The sequence below is a fragment of the Balaenoptera physalus genome, assembly GCF_965194825.1.
Source record: "Balaenoptera physalus genome assembly, chromosome: 10".
Lineage (NCBI taxonomy): Eukaryota > Metazoa > Chordata > Mammalia > Artiodactyla > Balaenopteridae > Balaenoptera > Balaenoptera physalus.
Genome location: NC_138889.1, coordinates 101,681,170 through 101,702,396, shown reverse-complemented (window position 1 = coordinate 101,702,396; position 21,227 = coordinate 101,681,170). Strand labels below are relative to the sequence as shown.

Below are 21,227 nucleotides of genomic sequence, written 5' to 3'. Positions count from 1 at the left end.
CCCCAGCCTACGTCCCCCTCCCTAGAGGGGCCACATTCTCAGGAGGGAGCTGCCTCTCATCCCAGGGCCTTTTTTAAAAAAAACTATTTAAAAAAATTTTCTATTTCTGGCTGAGTTGGGCCTTCATTGCTGCGCGAGGGCTTTCTCTGGTTGCAGCGAGCAGGGACTACTCTTCGCCGCGGTGCACGGGACTCTTATTGCAGTGGCTTCTTTTGTTGCGGAGCACAGGCTCTAGGCACGCGGGCTTCAGTAGTTGTGGCACACGAGCTCTAGAGCGCAGGCTCAGTAGTTGTGGCGCACGGGCTTAGTTGCTCTGCGGCACGTGGGATCTTCCCGGGCCAGGGCTCGAACCCGTGTCACCTGCATTGGCCGGCGGGTTCTTAACCACTGCACCACCAGGGAAGTCCCTCATCCCAGGGCCTTGGGGCCAAAGTCAGGGCATCTGTAGCTGTGTGGCTCCAATGCTGGTTCTACAGCCCCAGGTCTCCTCTGCTTCTCCCATTTGCTCAGATCCTGGGGACATTGAGAACATTGTTGCTGCTCTTAACTTTGTTCCAGGCTGGGCTCCAGGAAGGATCTGGGCTTGATGAAGCGAGAAACTCACACTGGAAACTGGGTATTCAGAGGACAGAGAGCCCCAGGTTGTGAGAGAGAGAGAGAGAGGGATAGAAAGAGAGACTTCTTGGGGGTGTAGTTCTACATGGGGCACAGGGAGAATGTACAAGTAGTTCTGGGGGCGCACACATACACGTGTGTATATGTATCTTGGTGTGTACAAGAGTCAGTCTTTGGATACCTGTGTATATGTGAATCTATATTTGTAAATATGCATAAATCTGTGTGTGAGGCAGCATGTATTTATGTGTTGTGCGTACGTTTTATACATCTCTATTTATGGACATGCCTGTATGTCTGTGTCCATCTTTGAGTGCGTGTATCTGTGTAGCTTTGTACCTTATACTCCTGAATCTGTATATGCAAGCATACGTGTGTACCGCTGTGTCTTTGGCCAGTATCTTTGGGAGTACGTGTGCATGTCAGTGTGTCTGAGCATACCTGTGTACAGGTCTACCTTTGTGCATGTATGTGTGTGTGTATCTGTACAGCTATCTGAGGAAATGTGGAGGTTTTTTTTTTAATAGATCTTTATTGGAGTATAATTGCTTCACAATACTGTGTTAGTTTCTGTTCTACAACAAAGTGAATCAGCCATATGCATACACATGTCCCCATATCCCCTCCCTCTTGAGCCTCCCTCCCACCCTCCCTATCCCACCCCTCTAGGTCATCGCAAAGCACCGAGCTGATCTCCCTGTGCTATGCTGCTGCTTCCCTCTAGCTATTGAACATTTGGTAGTGTATATATGTCGATACTACTCTCACTTAGCCCCAGCTTCTCCCTCCCACCCCGTGTCCTCAAGTCCATTCTCTATGTCTACATCTTTTTTTTTTAGATTCCATATATATGCGTTAGAATACGGTATGTGTTTTTCTCTGACTTCACTCTGTATGACAGACTCTAGGTCCATCCACCTCACTACAAATAACTCAATTTCGTTTCTTTTTATGGCCGAGTAATATCCCATGGTATATATGTGCCACATCTTCTTTATCCATTCGTCTGTCGATGGACACTTAGGTTGCTTCCACGTCCTGGCTATTGTAAATAGAGCTGCAGTGAACATTGTGGTACATGACTCTTTTTGGATTATGGTTTTCTTAGGGTATATGCCCAGTAGTGGGATTGCTGGGTCGTATGGTAGTTCTATGTTTAGTTTTTTAAGGAACCTCCATACTGTTTTCCATAGTGGTTGTATCAATTTACATTCCCACCAGATGTGGAGTTTTTGGAACAGAAAATCCAGTTTTGCCAGATGTGCTTTGTTTCTAAAGATGCTGGAGTTGGACAGGATCGGAGAACCCCAGGGGAAGTGGCTGGTGACGAAGCGGCAGGGTTGAGTCCCTTGAACATGAGCAGGCCTCTGGCAACAGGATCGGGGCCTTGACATTGCTATGAACCTCACCAGTGCTGGGCTCCGGGGACTGCCTCTAGGTGAAGAGGCCTGTCCTCAGTAGAGGGGTCTGTCCATCTGCCTTGGATAGAGATTGGGTCAGGAAGCTCCTAATCACAGCATGTCAGTCTCCCCAAGGGCATGGAAGGGGAGCTGCCTTGAGGTCAGGCCCCTACCCAAGTCCCTGCACTGTGTACTGCAACAAGCTAATAGTGATGCTGTACTTCTAAAAGAAGCAGAAGCAGTGGGGGGTGGGAAGGATGAGCTTTGCACAGGTAGCTCTGGGACTGGTATTTCTGGGACTTGCTGAATGGCAAGCCCCCTCTTATCAGCCTCCACTTATCTCCCTGGTGGGGAATGGGCTCTAGCTAATCCCAGTAACCAAATATACTGCCAGCCAAGATCAGAGGTAGAGGGAGGGAAGAGAAAGGGGTGAGGTGGGGTGGTGCTCAGACCCTTCCAGACTGAAGCTTGCTTGAGGCAGGCCAGGGAAGAAAAGATGTCCTTCAAATATCCAGTACTGTCTGTTAGTGGGCCTCAGCTTCAACCATTATATATTCATTCCTTTGGCTGTTTAAGGCCTTTCAGACTTGAAGCCCTTGATTAAAAAGCAAATATTCTTAGGACAAGAAACTCCTGAGTGTGTTGCCTATTAATACCTCTGGAAGATTGATTGGTAACTTGCCGAGAACAAGGTTTTGTGAGAAGGAACACAGAAGGGAAAAATGTGTGTAACTGTTCGTGTGCATGGGTCGGGGGTTGTGGAGAAGAAAAGCTATTAAAAAGGAGATAATGAAGCAGAGAGTGCTGTGCTCACAGTTTTCTCTTCCTGGGGACCTAGGAAGACTATATTCCCCAGTATTCCTTGCAGTAAACCTGGGCTCTGCAACATGATACCGAGTCTGGCCAGTGCAATGTGGTTGGATGTGATATAAAGGCCACACCTGGCCTTTATATGATCCCCTATGATCATCCATGACCCTCCAGTTCTCACTTTCCTTGCCACAGTGATCTGGGGGTCCATGTATCTCAGATGGCATAGCTGACAGGTGGAAGTGGCTGACTGACCTACTTTGTTGTATTAAATCCTGAGATTTCACAATTAACTTGTTACTGCACCAAAATCTGCTTTAGCCTAACACATATAGAAAAGAAGTTGCCAACAAATCTCGTAGTTTTTCTCAGGCAGATATGGCACAGAAGTCAAGATCCCAGACTCTGGAGTCATAACGGTCTGGGTTCAAGTCCCAGCTCTACCACTTCAGTTTTAAAACCTTATTCAGCCTCAGTTTCTTCTATAAAATGCTGGTTGAATGAGACAATGCCTGTCACACATTTAACTCATTGCTTGGCGATGGTGAGTTATCACTAGATGTTAGCTTTGATGCTGAGCTGTTAGGAATGAGCGTGGGTTTCAGGTCAAATATCCACGTATTGCAAATTTCTTTTTCTATTTCTAGGATTAACGACAAACCATAGCAAGCTAACCAGGGTTGGTGTGAGGGGTCACGTGATTATGTTGGTGATTGTGCTGAGTACACGTGATGCAGCGGAGGTGAGTTAGTTACTGGTATTACTACTGAGATCAGCCCTAAGTCTTGCACAGGGAGCCATAACCTAGTTCAGCCGTGGGGAAGACAACATCAGGCCCACACACACAGGAGTTCAGGCTCAGGAGGGGCTGGCAATCTCAGGACGGGCTGATGCACCTGTAGGAGGACCACCCCAGCCTGGAGGAAAGGGAGGGGCTGGAGGAGAGGGTCCCTCCAGGACAGAGCTGCCTCTGTCTCCTCCTCAGAGAGCATCCCTGTGACCCCAGCCTCAGCCCATCGTCCTGAGAGCTGGATTCACCGGGGCTCCTGGTGGGAGAGCTCAGCACTGTCTTCACTGATGTCTCTGCTGGTCAGATCTCCAGATGCTGCCTGATTCCCTAGGCCACCCATGGGGAGGTGTTACCCCATCCTCTTGAGGATGGGGCTGGGGGTGAAGGCAGAGTGGGGAAAGGGGTGATGGGCCTCATGTGGCAGAATCTCACCCCTTCTCTCCCTGGGGTGGGGGATCAGAGGGCTTGGGCCTTCCCGAACTACCCCCCAAGGTGCCTGCACCTTCTGTAGAGGGGCCAGCCCGCCATGTACAGTTAAGCTCATCTCTGCTAAGACCTCATGATCAGGCCTGCGAGCCAACCTTTCCCAGGGATTTACCATGAAGCTAGTGAAACTTACACTCCAGGGCCACTCATCTGCCTGAGCCTCTTCTAATCCTAAAAGATGACCCACATTGCGTATGCTTCAGCCTTCATAAAACCTGGATCTGCTCCTGATCTCTGCCCTGGTGAGATTTCTGGGCCTCCACTGTGGAAGAGCCCAGAAGGGGAGGGGGCGTCGGGGCAAAGGAAGACGGGGTGGGCTTGGCGTGCTCGCAGCGGCCTTCCCAGCTGCCTGTTCCTTCCTCCTTCCCTGAGTGGCGGGGCACCTGGTTCTCTTTGTGCCACTAACTGCGTGACACTGGACGAGTCATTTTCCCTCTCTGGCCTCAGTTTGCTCATCTGTACGCAAGAGAATCAGACAAGATGGTTCCTAAAGCCCCTTTAGTTTCTGACATTAGAGGACGGACCACCTCCTTAGGGCCCCACGGGGACTGGCCTGTTGACCGGCTGCTTGCCGGGCGTTGGGTCTCACCGGACCTTTCCGTCAATGTGTTGGAGGAGACTTGCTGATCTCCTGGAACAGGGCACCAGGTTGGGGAATCCCGTCCCGCTCTGGGGGAGCCTAAATGGGCTCCTGGAGTGAGGGGCCTGGAATATGTATGAGCACGTGGAGGTCCCAGAGAAAATGAGAATGGCCTCTTCTCTCGCTTGGGGTGAGGGAAGGAAAAATTTACTGACAGTTACGCCTCCTATTTCCTTCTGAATTTGGGACCCACCCAAGTCAGAGAGAGACCCCGCACCCCAGTCCTACCGATCTCCCCTAAAATGGGGCCTGCCTGCATTCCTGGGGACAGCATGGGGCTTACTCTTGACTAAGCTGAAACTAATCATGGTCAAGGTGGAGGAGGCTGAAGCAGCAGGGCAGACGCCCCCCGGGGGTTCATTCTCTCCTTGTGGGGTGTGGGCGATGGAGTTAGTCAGACGTGGGTTCAAATCCCAGCTCTCTCGCTTCCTGGCTGTGTGGCCTGGGGCAAACGACTCAGTCTCTCTGAGCCTCAGTGTATCTTCAAAATAGGGAAGCTAATATCTACCTCGTAGGATTATTCTAAGGATTAAATGAGATAATGTGTGTGAAAGTGCCTGGCATTTGGTAGGCCCTTGTGGCCACTAGTTATTCCTATTATTAGCTCTACTCTTTGGAAGGGGATGACTCAGGTACCACTGCCCTGGGGGTTCTGGGAAGCACAGAGGGGTGAGGCGAGGGGTGAAGGTGAGACTGAGGTCTTAGTGGGAACAGGACCTGTCTGTAGAGCAGTGGGAGGGCCAGACACCCTGTCCCGGCTGTGGTCTCAAGGGGTGAGCAGCAAAAATGAGAGCCTCTCCCCTCTCCCATCTCCCCTTGCCCAGGTGGGACCCTCTGTTGGGAGGCCTGGAGCCCAAGGGTGAGAGGGGGGCCCACAGAAGAGGCCCTAGTGGCCAATGGAGTAGGCGCCTGAGTCCGTGGACTGCTTTTCCTCTGTGGTCTGGTCGCTGGGGTACACGGGGTTGGCCGAGGCCGTGACCTTCAGCGTGGTCTCGTTCACCTGCAGGCAGAAGGGCTGGCATGACCGTGCTCTGCCTGTGGGCAGGGTCCTCCTGTGGCCCCCGTGGGACAGACTCAGCCTCTGGGGCTCACAGCCCGGTCATAGGGGAGCCAGAGCGAGTCTGTGACCCCGACTCTTCCCATGCACCTCAAGGGCAAACAGACCTGAGCCAACCAGTAGCAGGATTTGTCCCTCCCCGAAGCAAAGAGGGGACAATGAGTGGATGGAGACGTTGACAGCGATGAGCACAGAGCCCGCTCTTGGCCAGACCCCCTCTTGTCGGGTCCCCAGTACGCATTGAGGCCCAGTGAACTCCCCTTCAGAAGCCCCCAGAAGGTGGGCCCCTGAGAGTCCGGGGTCCAGCTCCCCTCCCTGCCCTGTTCCTCTGCCTCTCGTGGGCGCACCCCACCCTCCCCGACGCACCTCCTCAAACTTCTTGGCTTTGTACTGGTCGGCCCCCTTGAGGAAGTTGAGCAGGATGATGTCGCAGAGGACAGTCCCCTGGAGGAGGAGAGCAGGGCGGCTCAGAGGGGCTGCAGGGTGGGAGCAGGGTGGTGGGAAGCACGGGCCGTGGGCAGGACTGCCCTCGGGGTCAGGGTGAGTCCTCCAGAGACACCTGGCTGATGTTTCCTCTTAGGAAAACATCGAGGGGCTTTGCAGAATATCTCCAGAACCCACCTCCCCAGCTCCTGGGGTGAGCCCAGACCAGAGTGCAGAGGGAGGACTTGGTGGGAGAAGCAGAGGGACCGCGGGGGTACAAGTCCCTGGGGATGGGGCTCTGTCCCCACCTTGCCAGCTGGGCTCTGTTCCTCGACCGGGCTCTCAGGTCTGGGAACCCTGGAGTCTCCTTCCCCCCCCTTCACAGTGGCGCACGGGGACTTTGTAGCAGGTGGGGGGCTGCCGTGGAGGGAGTGAGCTCTCCAGGACTGGAGATGTTCACGCAAGGGCTAGCCCAGCAGGGAGGTGAGGGCAAGACGTTGGGCTCATGGTCTGGGAAGGAGAGGGTCACTGCTTGCCCAAACCCTGCCAGCTGGGGCCACACCCTGAGTGGCCTCCGGATTGAACGCAGAGGGGCTGCACTCACCACTCCCACAGAGGTGAAGGCTGCCACGGAGCTGATGATGGTGGGAATGATGTCAAACTTGCCAGCCTGTGTGCGCAAAGACCCAGGTGAGTGGGCACAGCTCCAGCAGGGCCGGGGCGAGGCCTGACGTGGAGCTTGGACTCCCAGCCGGGGAGACCGTGGAGCCAGCAGGCCTCACCTGCTGTGGACATGTGACCAGCGAGGGTCTCAGAGCTGGTCAGTGGCAGGACCCTGCCCCCAGAGGAGCCTCTTTAGGGCCCAGGATGGGTCCGGGTTTCCTCCCCTATCCCCCGTGTCTGCCTGGCCCAAGGACTCACATTCCCATACACCAGCACATCGAAGCGGATGCCGAAAGCCTTCAGAAGCGTGCGGTACTCACTGCCGTTCTCCGTCTTGTAGTACTTGGCAAACCTGGAGGCCAGAGGGGAAGGTGGGTCCCACTGTGGGCTCCTGTCTCTCTTGCCTGAAAATTCAGCGTCCTCTAGAGCCCTATGACCCTCACCTACCGAGCAACCCTTACTGATGGTTTGGTGGGACACCTGCCGTGGCCCTCCCTGTGTGGTGAGCTGAACCCCTGCACAGGCATCACCTTGGGGGTTTGTTCATAAGGCAGATTTCCAGGCCCCACCCTGAACCCATGGAATCAGCATCTCTGTGGGTGGAGCCCAGGACTCTGTCTTTTAAATAATTTCCCTAAATGATTCTGATGTGTATGAAAGTTGGAGCCCAGCTGGACTCCAAGCTTCTTCAGTTCTCTTTATTTGGGTATCCCAGGGCCCGGCAGGGGCTCCCCTCTCCACAGGCTTCTCAGCCTACTTGGGTTCAAAGCCTGGTTCTGCCACTTATCAGCTGTGCAACTCGGGCCAGTTACTTAACCTCTCTGACACTCGATTTCCTCATTTGTGAGTGGGAATAATACAGAAGTCCTGCTTCAAAGGGTTGCCATGAAAACTGAATGAAACCGCATGTGTCAGGGGTTTAGAATAGTGTCTGGAACAAAGTAAGCACCCAGGAAATGCTCACTGGTGTTGATACTGCTGAAAAGATACGTTGATTTCTAGAGCACTTTACAGAGCAGTTTTAAAAAGTGCCTTTAGACACCTCATCTCACAAACCTGTGGGATAGGGATGTGAATGCTCTGTTTTTCAAATGAGGCTCCAGGGGTTAAGTGACTGGTCCAGGGTTACCCAACTGGCTGAGACCTGGTGCTGGATTTGCCCCAGTTCAAGAATTTGTCCTCTGTACCTTCTCTGCCTGGGCTGCTGGCTGCCAGGAACCGTGCTGGAGACTGATAAGAATGATTGCATTTAATTCTCACCAAACACAGTGAAGTGGGTGTTCATACCCCCATTTGGAAGATGCCTGTGGGGTGAAGGGACCCGCCTTACAGTCAGTAAGGATTCAAATTGCATTTGGCTTTTGGCTTCTAAAGCCAGTGTGTTTCCCCTTACGTGGCTCTGCCCACCACGGGCGAAACTCTAACATTAGCAAAGTGCAATCTCTTTGGGCTACTGTCCCAAAGCTGTAACACAGGCTCCTGATGCCAGCATCCCGGGAAAATGGTGAGGATTAAGGGAGAGGATGGTCGAGAACGAACTCAGAAACCTCTGTAACTGTGTGGCGTCGACATTGGTCTTATTCGGTGCCTCCCTTTCAGTGTTTCCACTCCCCAGAGATTCCCAGGCCAGTCCCAGGCCTCTCCTAGCACAAAGAGGGCGCCTGAGAAACTCCTTCCCTGGAAGTGTTCCGTGATTGACGTGACGCCCCTCCCAGGGATGTTTGCCTTTGAAACTGTCCAGCAGGGAGAATGAAGTGCTGAGCCCAAGGGGATAAATAATGGAGAGCTCACAGGCAGGGGAGGAAGGTCATTTGTGCTGGGGAAGAGCCTCCTTAAATTGTAAGTACCGGCCACTGTCTGCTCTGGCTGCCAGGGAACTTTGGGGTCAGGCAGAAATGAGTTTAAATCCTGGCTGCACCACTTGCTGGCGGTGTGGGGCCTTTTATGGGACTTAGCCCTCAGGGTTTGACTTCCCACGTCTATAAAATGGGGGTGCTCAGGCCCCCTTTGCAGGTCTGTTAGCGAGAAGGGTGACCCCTGAGACCAGCCCTTCGAGGCAGGTGCTCTCCTGATTCCCACGTTGGACATTTTGCCTGCCCCTCCACACCCAGTCTCTGCCCTTCTCTGCGGGGCCTGGCAGCCTGGTCTGCAAAGACTGCTTCCTCCCTGCCCTCTGGTTCCAGCTGGGTTCAGCCAGTGGGAGGCACCCACAGGAAACCAGACGGTGGGAGGGAAGAAGGGGGAGGGTGTTTCGTCTCCCAGTTCCTCTGCTGGGCCTCTAACAAAGCTGACTTCCCTCCTGAGGCCCAGAGCCTGCAGGGCGCACCCCTTTCCAGTTCTGTGACTGCTCCCTCCCCTTGCCTTGCCAGCTTAGCTGGTAGCAGCTTTCCTGTGGTGGCCGCTCTGGTCCTTCCCCAGGCTCCTAGCTTCCTTCAAACTGCCTGCACCTTTGCACACAGTCGTCCCTTTTGAGACCACTGACTGTTTCCCGCCAGGACACTGACCTTTACCATATCCATTTTACAGAGCGGGAAGCTCAGGCCTGGGGAGGTTTATGTGGGTCAGGAAGGAGTGCAGGAGGAGGGCGGCCCATCTTCTGTCTTGCCTGTGCCTGGGCAGGGCTGTAGCCGTGTGCCCAAGTAAAGCACCTGTTACCTGACTAAGGCCTTAAAAAGGCTGTAAACTATTCAGTGAGAAAGTAGTTTCTGGGGAGCCTGGGCTGGGAATGTATGTCCTGTGGGCTCAGCGGCTGGAGGGAGAGGCCGGGGAGGCAGGGTGATCTTCCTGAAAGTGAGACCAGAGGAAAACCGAGAGCGGCCCTGGGAAGGATGCCGGAGGAAGGGCAACTGCTTAACCCTAAGAACAAAGTCTTGGTGGGGGACTTCCCTGGCGGTCCAGTGGTTAGGACTTGGTGCTTTCACTGCCGTGGCCCGGGTTCAATCCCTGGTCAGGGAACTAAGATCCCGCAAGGTGTGCGGCACGGCAAAAAAAAGAAAAAAGAAAAGAACAAAAGAGGACAAGGAAAGCGGGCAGCGGCTACACCATCCTTAAAAATATGGTAAGTATGGCCTGTGTGGCTGCGGCAGAGAGCTTCACAGACCAAGGCAAAATGCAGTGAACTCAAGTTGCACCAGAAGGAGAAGAATAGGACAGACACCAGAAAGAAAATCGTTTCTGTAAAGATGAAGAGGCCCCAGAAGATAATTCTCCCAAAGAAGTTTGCAAAAGAGGTATCTGGGATGGGCAGAAGGCTTCAGGAAGTCCTCACTGTGGCTTTTTCAGGTTGGCCTGAGGCTAAGTATGAACCATTGCCATCTCCACACCCACTTTTACACAGCACCAGAAAAATATGCACGTCTCTTGAGCTAAGCCGCTCAGGTAATCTCATGAAGAAGGCACCATTGGCCCATTTTGTAGATGGGGAGACAGATAAGAAGGTCACTTGCCTGAATTGGAATTTTGATCCACCCTTACAACTCCAAAATCTGTGCTCTTAACCCAGAACCGTCCTGCCTCTGAGCTCTAAGTGGTCGTTAAGGACACAGGCAGCCCTCGTGCTGGATCTCAAAGCCCTTCTGTAGTCTGTGTTCTGTCTCACATCATGGGAGAATTCAGGGCCCTTGTCTGAGACATGTGGCAACTAAGAGATGGGGACCAGGCAAGGATGAGAGGTGGGTCACAGATGTTAAGGGCCGGGCAGAGCCTGGGACTGTGATCCTGAGGGCTACATCCCCGGCCTGAGGCTGCAGCCGTGGAAAATGCTCTGACACGGACTCGAATAAAAAGTCAGCATCCTGGGCACTGCCGTTCAAAGCAGGGCTGGCTAAATTTATCTTGGGAAGGAATGTGAAGGGAACAGGGAGAAAAACCAAAGCAGACTTGGTTTTCCTCCAGCACCTGCCTTCCAAGAGGCAATAAGCATGATAAGATCATATCTCACCACCCACACACCCTTGGAGGAGGTTTGGCAGGGACTGGTTCTCTACCCGGGAGGGCAGGAGGAGGGACAGCTCTTGGTGGGTGGGGGGAGGCCCCCGCTGCAGACAGGGGAACGACCCAGACATCCTGACTTCTGCACTCAGTGTGGCCAGTGGAGATCACAGAATCTGGCCCAACCCTGTGGCAGAGATGGGCTTGGCATTCTCCAGGGTCTGGGTTATCTTCTGTCCTGGCGCCCGGCTGGACCATATTTCCCAGCCGCCTCGCATCTAGCCTGGGCCCTGTGACTAGTTCTTGTCAATGGACTGGGAATGGAAGTGAGGTCTGTTACCTCTGGGCTGACGTGTGTTAGAGTTGTGTGCCTTCCTCATCCTCCCTTTCCTCATGGCCAGGTGCTCAAGAGCCAGGGGAGAACTCAGGCCCTAGAGGAGATTGATCCATAGGTGGCAGGAGCTCAGATCCCTGAATGACTGCACGGAGCTCCCCACCCACCCTGACTCACAGGGCACTGTGCCATGAGCAAGACACAAACCTTTGTGCTGAGCCACTGAGATGGGAGGGGCTGTTTGTTACAGCAGTTAGCAATATTTACGCTGACCATTACAAACTTATAATGTTATCGCTGAGAAGACTGAGGCTCAGGGAGAAGAAGTATTTGCTAAAGGACAAAGAATGAGTTAAAATTGGGAGTAATTCAAGATTAGACAGAGAGAGGGTAAGGATACCACATCCCTAGGAATAAACCTTCTAAGAAAGTCCAGGAGATCTACGTGTGGTTCTATGGCTGTCTTTAACTAGCCTTTTGACCCCTGGCAAGTCACTCAACCTCTCTGAGCTTTTTATCTCGACTGATAAATGAGAGTAAAAAGAGCTACAGGAAGGATGAGATGAGATATAGTACGTGCCCAGATATAGTATGTGCTCAAGGCATGCCCCTTTCCTTTCTTATCCTGAGATCAAGGTAAAGTGAAATAATAGTATCTAGACTTGTCTGAACCATTACATTCTCTGGCCTCCTGGAGATAATAACATTAGTAACAATAATGGCCAACGTACATTGAGTGCTTACTGTGTGCGAGGCACTGTGCTAAGTGCTCTACACCTACTAACTCATTTCATACACACAACCACCCCATGAAATCCAGTACTGCTGCAATTCCCATTTTACAGATGAAGAATCAGGATCAGAGACGTTATGCCACTTGTCTAAGGTCACACCACCAATAGTCAGTGAGTGGAGATGGGATTCAAAGCAGGGCAGTCCAGTTCTAGAGCCCACACTCTTAGCCAGTATCCTAGACTGTTTTTTGTTGTTGTTGCCTGGTTTCTGTTAGGTCCTGGCTAATTTCTTTCAAGTTCTCCCCAGCTGGGAGCCCCTTTTGCATTTGCAAAATGACCCAGAGTCATCCGGTGGGAGTAGAACAGAAAGCATAGGAGAGTCATGAAGTGTACGAAGAAGGACCCCAGCCTCCTCATCTAAAAAGGGGAAGGGGCCTTCCTTGGCCTGGCTCACCTCTCTCTTGAGGTGTTCCCTCTGTTCTCTCCTTATCGTCAATAAACTCTCTTGCAACAGGCGGAAAAAAAGGGGTGGGGGGGAAGGGCTTGGAATTCCCTGGTGGTCCAGTGGTTAAGACTCGGTGCTTTCACTGCCGTGGGCCTGGGTTCGATCCCTGGTTGGGGAACTAAGATCCCATAAGCCACACAGCGTGGCCAAATAAATAAATACATAAAAGGGCTGAGCTACCCCAGGCCTGGGCCCTGATTTCTCCCAAATCCTCCGATTTCTACCTCTCTGGCTTTGGTCTTCTTGTCTGGGAAGTAGAGTTGGTGAGAATGATACCTCCATCCAACACCTTGGCCTGGAACACCACCCTCCCCCCAGCCTGGCTGGGCCCACCTTCCCAGCCTCATCGGCGGAACCCTTCTCACTGCACACACACCACCCTACCTGCTTCCCGTAGTCCCCGAACACACTCAGACAGACTTCTGTGCCTTTGCCCATTCTGTTCCCCTCTCCTCCCCTCTTCCACCGTGCAAACTCCTATTCATCCATTAGGGCCCAGCTCCGTGGCCTCTCATGTTTTTCTACATTCAGCAGATCTTTAGAGCACCCCACCCTACGCCAGGCGTGGTGCTAGGCACTGCTGACCCGTTGGCAAGCTCTGCTCTCATGCGAGGAAGAGAAATACGAATGAACCGTGCAATCCCATAAATAGGTAAAACTGGAAGTAACCCATAAATAGGTAAAATCGGACATAAGGGCTAGGAAGGAGAAGAGCGCCATTCTAGAGCACAGGTAGTCAAGACACTGGATGGAGGCTGGCGGGTCAAGGAAGGCTTTGGTGGAAGTGACGTGAAAGCTGAGACTTGAAGGATGGAGAGCGGAAAGGTAAGAAGGACAGAGCGGGGGCAGCTTTCCTGGCTGAGGGATCTGCAAGCCCTGTCAAGGGAAAGGACGTGGTGTTCTGAAGAAGCTCAGAGAGAGCCGTGGTGGGTGGAGGACAGAGCCAGATGGCAGTGGCCGTGGCTGGTACACCTGGCCCTGGCTGCCACAGCCAGTGTGTGTCTCTCTTCCCACTTCCACGTTCAGGGACTTCATGCTTTAGCTTGAAATTGACCATGGTGGAGTATTTCCACTACGGAATCGGCAAGCACTACAGATCAGTGCTGTTTTCTTTTCCTCCGGAGAGCCGGCTTACCAGTGTAGCACTGAGGCTGTAAAATCCCCCTAGGCTACCTTTCCTGTCTCTGCTGGGATCCAGGCCTCTACTCCAGTACCTGCCACACCAGACTGTAGTTAATAATTGGGACTATTGACTACAAGCTAGATCTCACTGTCTCTCTTTGCCCAAGGGCCTACCCAGTGCAGCAAGGAGTGGGGTAAACGCTTGCTGGAGGGATAAATGGATTTCGGAGATTCTCGACATCTCACAGATGGAGTTTAGTGATGTCAGCCTCCAGGTTTCCTCCTAGTGACTCGGGCTTCTGCATTCCTCCCCCTTCTTCATGTAGAGCTAGTACGAGGTGGTAACAAAGGCTCTTTCTCTCCCCAGCAGAAACATTTAGATCTGGCAGCTGGCTGGGTGGGAAAGTAGGCGCTCTTGGTGGGAATAGCCCCTGTGGAGGGGAAATGGGGAAAAGAGTAGGGAGATAATATACGTGCAGCGCTTACTCCAGCTAAGCGCTAGGCTGGAGACTTCCACACCCATTATTTCACTGAGGCCTCATAACAACAGCTCCACGGCATAGTTGCTGGCTTAGGGGCTCTGAAACGAAGACAGTCCTGGGCTGGAATCCTGGCTTTGCCACTTGAATGAGCTACATAAGCTGGGGCACAGTGCTTTATTTCTCTGAATCTCAGTTTCCCCAGGTGTGAGATGGAAATATAGCAACAGCTGCAGGCTTACTAGAGAGGATTCCATGAGCTGCTGGAGGTGAAGGCTGAGCACAGCCCCCGGCTCGCAGCTTTCTGTGAATATTATCTATCACCATGAGGCAACGCTGTCCAGACTCTCCAGGCTGGAGGGAAGCATCGCAGCTCTCCTCAGGCTACTGGGCCTGCAGGGGCACAGCTGGGATCTGAACTCAGGCCTCTTGAATCCAAAGCTGCCTGCTCACCCACTGCTGCTTCCCTGAGAGAAGATCCAGAAAAGAGAGTTCACTGCAGCCTCAGCGGCAGGCAGGGAGCTTGTTCAGCTGGTGCCTGAGAAAACACCGCAGCTGTGGAGGAAAGAAGAGTGTGGCTCTGACTGTGATGATGCCAGAACTATCTGGGGAGAGATCAGAGCCCAGACGCCGCCCAGACACCTGGGCAGTTATTAAAGCGGTGGCTCCTATGTAACTTCAAGGAGTCTGGATAAGAATAGCTGCAATAACAAGTGCTATATGGCTGACGGAAGAAGTGCTGAGCTGGGAAAGGGAAGGAAGCCTGGGGGCGGGGGGTGGGGTGCACTGGCAGGGATGGCCATGGGGGTTGGGAGGCCCCCTGAGCCCGGGTGTTTGAATGAAGTGGGGACGATCACCTGCTGTGCTGACTACTCTCCACGATCCCAACACCCAGTCTCTGATCGTGGGCCCCTGAAGGCTGACCTCTGCAGGCCACATTCCTGCCCCTCTTTGCCTCGGGTTTCTGGGGGGGGGGGGTGGTGAGTTGGTTAATGGGAAGCGCTGGCCAGCACCGGCCGGGGATCAGAGGGTAGGAAGGAGAGAGGCGGGGTATTTATTCCACCTGCTGCTTCCCTGCTTCGCTGTGGTTCTGCCTGAGGCTGTGTCGCTCCGGGGCTGCTCCTGCCAGGGACCCCAGCTCTCCGCCAGACTCCCATCCTTTCCACTGGCTGGGGGACTAGGGGTGGAAACAGCTCCCACGTTGTTAGGCCCTGTGTGTGAGTTTCTTCACAAACCCCAGCTGAGCCTGCTTTCCCACCAGGCCCCTCACTGAGATACCTGTCCTGTGACCAGACAGGAAGCTCCCCACTTCTGAGGCCTGACAGTACTGAGAAGCTTGTGTGTGTGTGTGTGTGTGTGTGTGTGTGTGTGTGTGTGTGTGTGTGTGTGTGTGTGCGCGCGCGCGCGCGCTACCTCTTGCCTCAAGCAGCAACAGATAAAGAATGAGTAAGTTACAAATGTCAATTACCATAATAAGTCACTTGTCAGAGGTATTGCTGCAGGGCAGTGTGGAAGCTACATTCCACTGTGATATATATCACAGGTCTATAAATAAGAGTGCATGCTTCAGCAGCCCAAGTTTCCAAAGCCCTTCCCCAGATGCCCACAGGCACTGATTCAGACTTTTAGAGCTTGGAGATGATCACCTTTAACCAACCCACCCATTTTACAGAGGAGGAAACTAAGGCCCATGGAGGGAATGAGACTTGTCAAAAAAATCACACTGAGTTTTTGTGGCGAGGCCTGAACTGTAGCCTGTGTCTCCTGACCCACAGCCTGGACACTGGTGTTTCACCTCTGCCTCATCTTAATTATTCTTGGCTCGCCCCAGCATCAAACGTTTTTTGTATAAACATTTTTGTTATTTGGGTTCAGGCTTACCATCTCCACTAGATTAAAAATTCCTTGATCATAGGAACTGGTCCTGTTCATCTCTGGGTCAGCCACAAAGCCCAGCACATGATATAATTAGATGTTAAAAGAAATCCTCAAAGCCCTCCCCCACTTTAGCCACGAGAGGTTCCCTGCCGCTGCCTGCGTACCTCCAGTGAGAGGGAGCCATTACCTGTGGGAGCAGCCCAATTCAGCTTTGGACAGCTCCAACCCTTAGCAGTGCTTCCCCATGCTGAGCTGACATTTGTAGTCGGCAGTCAATAAGCTGAATGGAGAAGGGTTTTTATCACCACATTCAAATCCCTTGGAAGCTCTCAGACATCTGTTTAGGAACGATCCATCTCCCAAGAAGTGGTGGAAATTCCTTCCCAAAGCAGGGACACCGTAACTGTTACAACAGCAGGAAAAACAGCAACAAACTTGCGGGATCTGGGTTGGGCCTGCGAGGGAAAACTTGGGCCTGGAATCTGGGCGTCTAAGTGAGGGAGGTGGTGTTCTCAGCAAAGCTTTTGCCTGGTGGGAAGTAATTTTGCCAGCTGAAATATACTTTTACAGTTGATTTTATACTGATGGGAAAATATCTCCTGGCAGACTCATTGCATGGGGTTGAGGCAACATCCTTCCAGCAGGCGGGACTCTTCCCCTTAGAGAAGGGTCCCAAGCTATATGGATTTACTCATGTTCTAGGAATCTAATCCACCTCAAAGGCAGACATTTAAAATATGGTGTGTTTGATCTTTTTTTTAAAAATTTAACATATTACTATTAATCTGTCTTTAATGAGGCAGGGAAGGCTCAATGGACACAGAGCTAGAAGATATACCTGAGAGCCTGGTTACTAGCTGTCTTATCCTGGGAGTAATCTTTTTTTTTGGCCTCAGTTTCTTCATCTGTAAAATGGAGGAAACATACCGGTCCTGCCAGGATACCTGTGGCTGTGAGCACATGCTCTGGAGCTAGCCTGCCAGGGTTTGGATTCCAGCTCTAGCACCATTTGCTGTGTCGTTTTGGGCAGATAAATGCAACCTCTGAGCCTCAGATTTCCAGCTATAAAATTCTCCCTCTTTAGAGTCAATGGGATAATCCACAAAGAGCACTTGCTAAGTCCCAGGCTCACAGGTAAGTGCTCAGTGAGTGTTAGCTAATATCTTCCACCCATAAGGCTGGTTGTTGTGAAGATAGGGTAGACATGGAAATTACCAAGGGCTGAATAAATTCAGGATTGCTCTAATTGCCTCGCCTCTCGCCCTAAGCTAAAGAAAGTGAAGGGGAAAATGGATCAGGGAGAATTCAAGCAAGTACGCCCCATCCAAGAGGGCCTTCACATGTTTCTGTGGAAATGATGGGAATGGCTGCATTTAACACATACTTTATGGCTTTTGAAAGGAGAACAATCCAGATTGGAGAGAGAATGATCAAAGCCAAGGGTGCAGTTCGATTCTGTCTCTGTCAATTGGCCTAAGATCTTGCTGATCTGCATGTTGCAACATGGAAGCGGAACACACGCCAAATTTCAGAGCTTCATGAAAGCTGCTGTGGGTACATTTCCAACACGAAACGATCACTAGAAACACCTACAGCACGAGGAACATCTAGCAGCTGAACGGGTGTTTTTTGTCCCAGACACCGAGAGAGGAAATCCAAAACTGCGTTGCCTTTTAGTAGCAAAGCTGTCTTAGGAACTCTCAGGGGAGGAACAAGAAATCAGACATTGCTAAATGCACCATTTTGCTTCTCTCCTATCATTCCAGCAATCAGGATGGGCCGGGGGGAGGGTAGGGGGGTGGTATATCCCTTATAGCTGCTTTTCTTTTCTTTTTTTCTCTTTTGCAAGCAATGTGTTGGTGGAAGGTGTGCTAGAAGCAATGGCGATAGATCAGGTCCCTGGCTTTGAGGACCAGTGTTCCTCTTCATTAGGCTGTGTAACCTTGGGCAAGTCTCAAAATCTTTCTGAGCCTACCTTGGGGGTGAGGGGTAGACAATGAGCTATAAATCCTGTCGAAAATCGGTGTGAAAGGGCTTTGCAAACTTAACTCTAGGGGCTCTTAATCTGAGGTCCAGGGATAAGCTTTTAAAGGCCTTCAGAGTTCTGGAATTTTACGCTGCATGAATATAAATGCAGAGAAAAAAGATGGACAAACTGCCCAAGTGGTTAACTTCCTGCAAAAGGAGTAGGACTGGGGGAGGGAAGAGAGTTTTCATGTCATTACTCTGTTTGGCTTGGATGTATTATTCAGAGAATGGATTTAATCTTATTTGTAGAAATAAAGTATCCTTTATAAAAACAAAGTTGCCTGCAAAATTGCTCACGTGTATGAATATGTGCATTTTTCCTGGGCAATCAGTGCTTTCACCAGGGGGCATGAAAGGCTCAGAGACCTCCAATAGTTACGGCAGGGCTGTGATATCACAAAGGAGAGTTGTCAAGACTTGTGCTGGGTACCTCCTCTGACCATGCTCCTCCCTACCCCACACTTGGACAGTCACCAACGTCCTGTTACTGCCCCCAGACACTGCGCTATCCTTTGTGGTTTCCCTATATCCTTTGAAACAGTCTCTTTATTCAACTCTCTTCAAATTACCCAGTTTGCATGTGCCATCTGTTCCCTGCTGGGACCCTGACTGATACAGTATTTTTTTTTTTTTTTTTGGCCGCGAGGCACGTGGGAACCTTAGTTCCCCAAAGAGGAATCGAACCCGCGTCCCCTGCATTGGAAGTGCAGAGCCTTAACCACTGGACTGCCAGGGAAGTCCCCTGATACAGTATTTTAATAGACGCTCACACAGATGCACATGTATTCACTGACACACTCACACACACCAACTCACACAACTGAGGCACACACTCACACCCACATGTCCACACTCACTCACATATACTCATTCACAAACACACACACACCCCACTCACGGGCAAATGCACACTCAGTACTCCTTCAGCAACACTGCCTGCTCCCAGCACTTTGGGGAATGCAGTGCTCTGGTTAAAGTCCTGCTCTGGTGAGCTGAGGGTGCACCAGCTATGCAGGAACCCTGCCTCTGGGGCCCGTCACCCTGTGCACCACGGAATTCGCGATTCTTGCCAGTTCTTATTTTTAGAAATGCTGCACTTTGTCTGGGACTAATGTGGACGAATCCACCGACTGCACACCCTCAAGGTACTTGGAAAGAGGCTTCATAAAAATATCAAGTTAAAGTGGCCCCTGGAATCTTGAGCCATGCAGAATAGACCTAGGAGTAAAAATAAAATCTTTCCACCAAATTTCAGGTAGGGACAGATGGAAACCTTCAGGAGATCGTACAAATAAAGGTTAATTTAGATGGACGGCACCAGGTGCTTTGGGTGGGAGTTGAAAGGAGACATGTTTTAGTTCAATACGAGGTCACCTCTCCAATAATCAGAGCCGTCAATGATGGACAGACCTTTTCTGGGGCTGCATCGCCGAGAATGATGTAGGACTTGGGAGCAAATGACCTCTAAGGCGACTCTAAGATGCACCCGTGACCTTGGGCTCATCATTTCCCCCTTCGGAGGGTCTGCTTCCTTATCTGCTAAATGACCGCCTTAGTCTACGTATCTTCAAGGGGTCTTTAACAGCTATAAATTCTGAGAGTCTCTGATTCTGCAGGCAAAGATCCTCAAGATCCTCAGGGGTGGGGGCGGCATTTGGAAAGGAGCTGCAGACGTAATTAGTGATGGAAATGCGAGTCTCTAGCTGCCTCTGGATGTCGGAGTTTTCAGATTAAAACAAGGCTGAATCTTGGCTGAATGATTCCATTCCCTCCAGAGCAAATGGCAACCGCAGAACGTTGCAAAAAAAAAATCTGGCCTCGGTTGGAGAGGGAAAGGCAGATGAATTTGTTTGGGAGACAAAAGGCCGGGCAAGGAATGGTGCCTCCGGCAGCTGCTAGTCTTTTAGCCTCCCGGGACCTCAGATTCTTCCTCTTTAACTGGGGATGAAAGTATCAACCCCACTGCCCGTGTTTTTCTGAGGATTAACAAAGGCGAATGACCGTAGCCTTCCTATGGGGTGGAAAACAGCCAAGAAAATAGGTTTGCGTTCAGGCACCCATGCTTGCTGGCTCTGTGACCTTGAGAGAATTACTTAGCTCGCAAGCCTCCATCTTCTCATCTGTGAAGTGGGGGGACGGAAGCTCCTCCCTGGCAGGGGGTGAGGAACCTTGAGCCAAAGCACACGGGACACTTAGTACGTGGGGCGGCCAGTCTCGGGCCTCTAGCAAGGAGCCTTGTGGGATTCTACAGAGCAGACACATTCTACCGCGTCACAGGAACCGCACCGCGGCTGCGCTGAACCTGGCCGTGACCCTTTTCCTCTTAACCGAGGATTCGGATGGGTGGCCTGGAGCCTCCCCAGCGGGGGATCTTAACTTAGTCTTGGGTGTCCGTGTGGTGCCAGCAGCTTGAAGGCAACATGAGGTAGTGGGTGGGCACCCAGGGGAGGGATTTGAGGAAGCTTGGGTAGAGCCCCCTGCTTGCCATGGCCACAGAGATTCCCCCATGCCCAGGCTACTCCTCGGGCCCTCTGGACACTCTTCAACCATAGGGTCAAATGCAACAGCTTTGCCTCTTCACACTCCGGCCTGCAGGTTTTTGGTGAGGGGGTTAGTCATCCAGGGCCCACACCTCTCAGATGGTTTCCTTTAGGCCCCCGGGAATTGAGCTTGCAGGGTCCTTAGGGACCCTCTGACCTGTCTCCCCAAATTTTCTCTGTCTTTTTTTTTTTTTTGGCCGCGCTGCGCGGCATGTGGGATCTTAGTTCCCCGACCAGGGATCGAACCTGTGCCCCCTGCAGTGGAAGCGCGGAGTCTTAACCACTGGACCGCCAGGAAAGTCCCTGTCTCTCCAAATTTAACCCAAGCTTATTTAGGACCAAATCCATCTCCTGCTCTCCTGCTGTGCCTAGGGGTGATAGAGGGTAGAGGGTGGGGGCAGTGTGTGTGTGTGTGTGTGTGTGTGTGTGCGCGTGTCAGCCAAGCCCCTACACATTGGAAATAAGGAACTCCAAACCAATTCTTCTTTAAATGAAAGACTTTGTTCTAAAGCTGTATGAGACCAAGAGTCGGGGTCTTCAAACTAGCTATATTCTTCATAAGCTCTCCTGCCAAATGAGTTATTTGGAAGACTGAAGAATTCCCAGTGGCCAGAGAGAAGTTATGAAGATGAAAACTTGCATTTTAGATCACGAGGATTTTATTAATTTGTTACTATTTTAAGCCACCATACAAATATCCTTTGTATTGATTTCAGTGTGATGTACTGACTGAATAAATATGCCAGTTTCTGCCAGGGAGCCGAACAGTATTTTTAACCTACTTTAAAATATG

The 21,227-nt window shown here is 51.7% G+C and overlaps 1 protein-coding gene across 1 annotated transcript in view; it reads right to left on the bottom strand.

The window, feature by feature from the left end:
- Positions 1-1,358: 1,358 nt before the first annotated feature.
- Positions 1,359-21,227, bottom strand: part of P2RX3 (purinergic receptor P2X 3) — a 33,019-nt gene continuing 13,150 nt past the window's right edge. Inside the window, exons 9-12 of the mRNA XM_082478368.1 lie at positions 7,143-7,236; positions 6,826-6,891; positions 6,165-6,242; positions 1,359-5,741 (exon numbers count right to left, since the gene is read on the bottom strand). Coding sequence (XP_082334494.1) covers positions 5,628-5,741; positions 6,165-6,242; positions 6,826-6,891; positions 7,143-7,236 — 352 coding nt within the window. The 3' untranslated portion in view covers positions 1,359-5,627. The remainder of the gene's footprint in view (positions 5,742-6,164; positions 6,243-6,825; positions 6,892-7,142; positions 7,237-21,227) is intronic.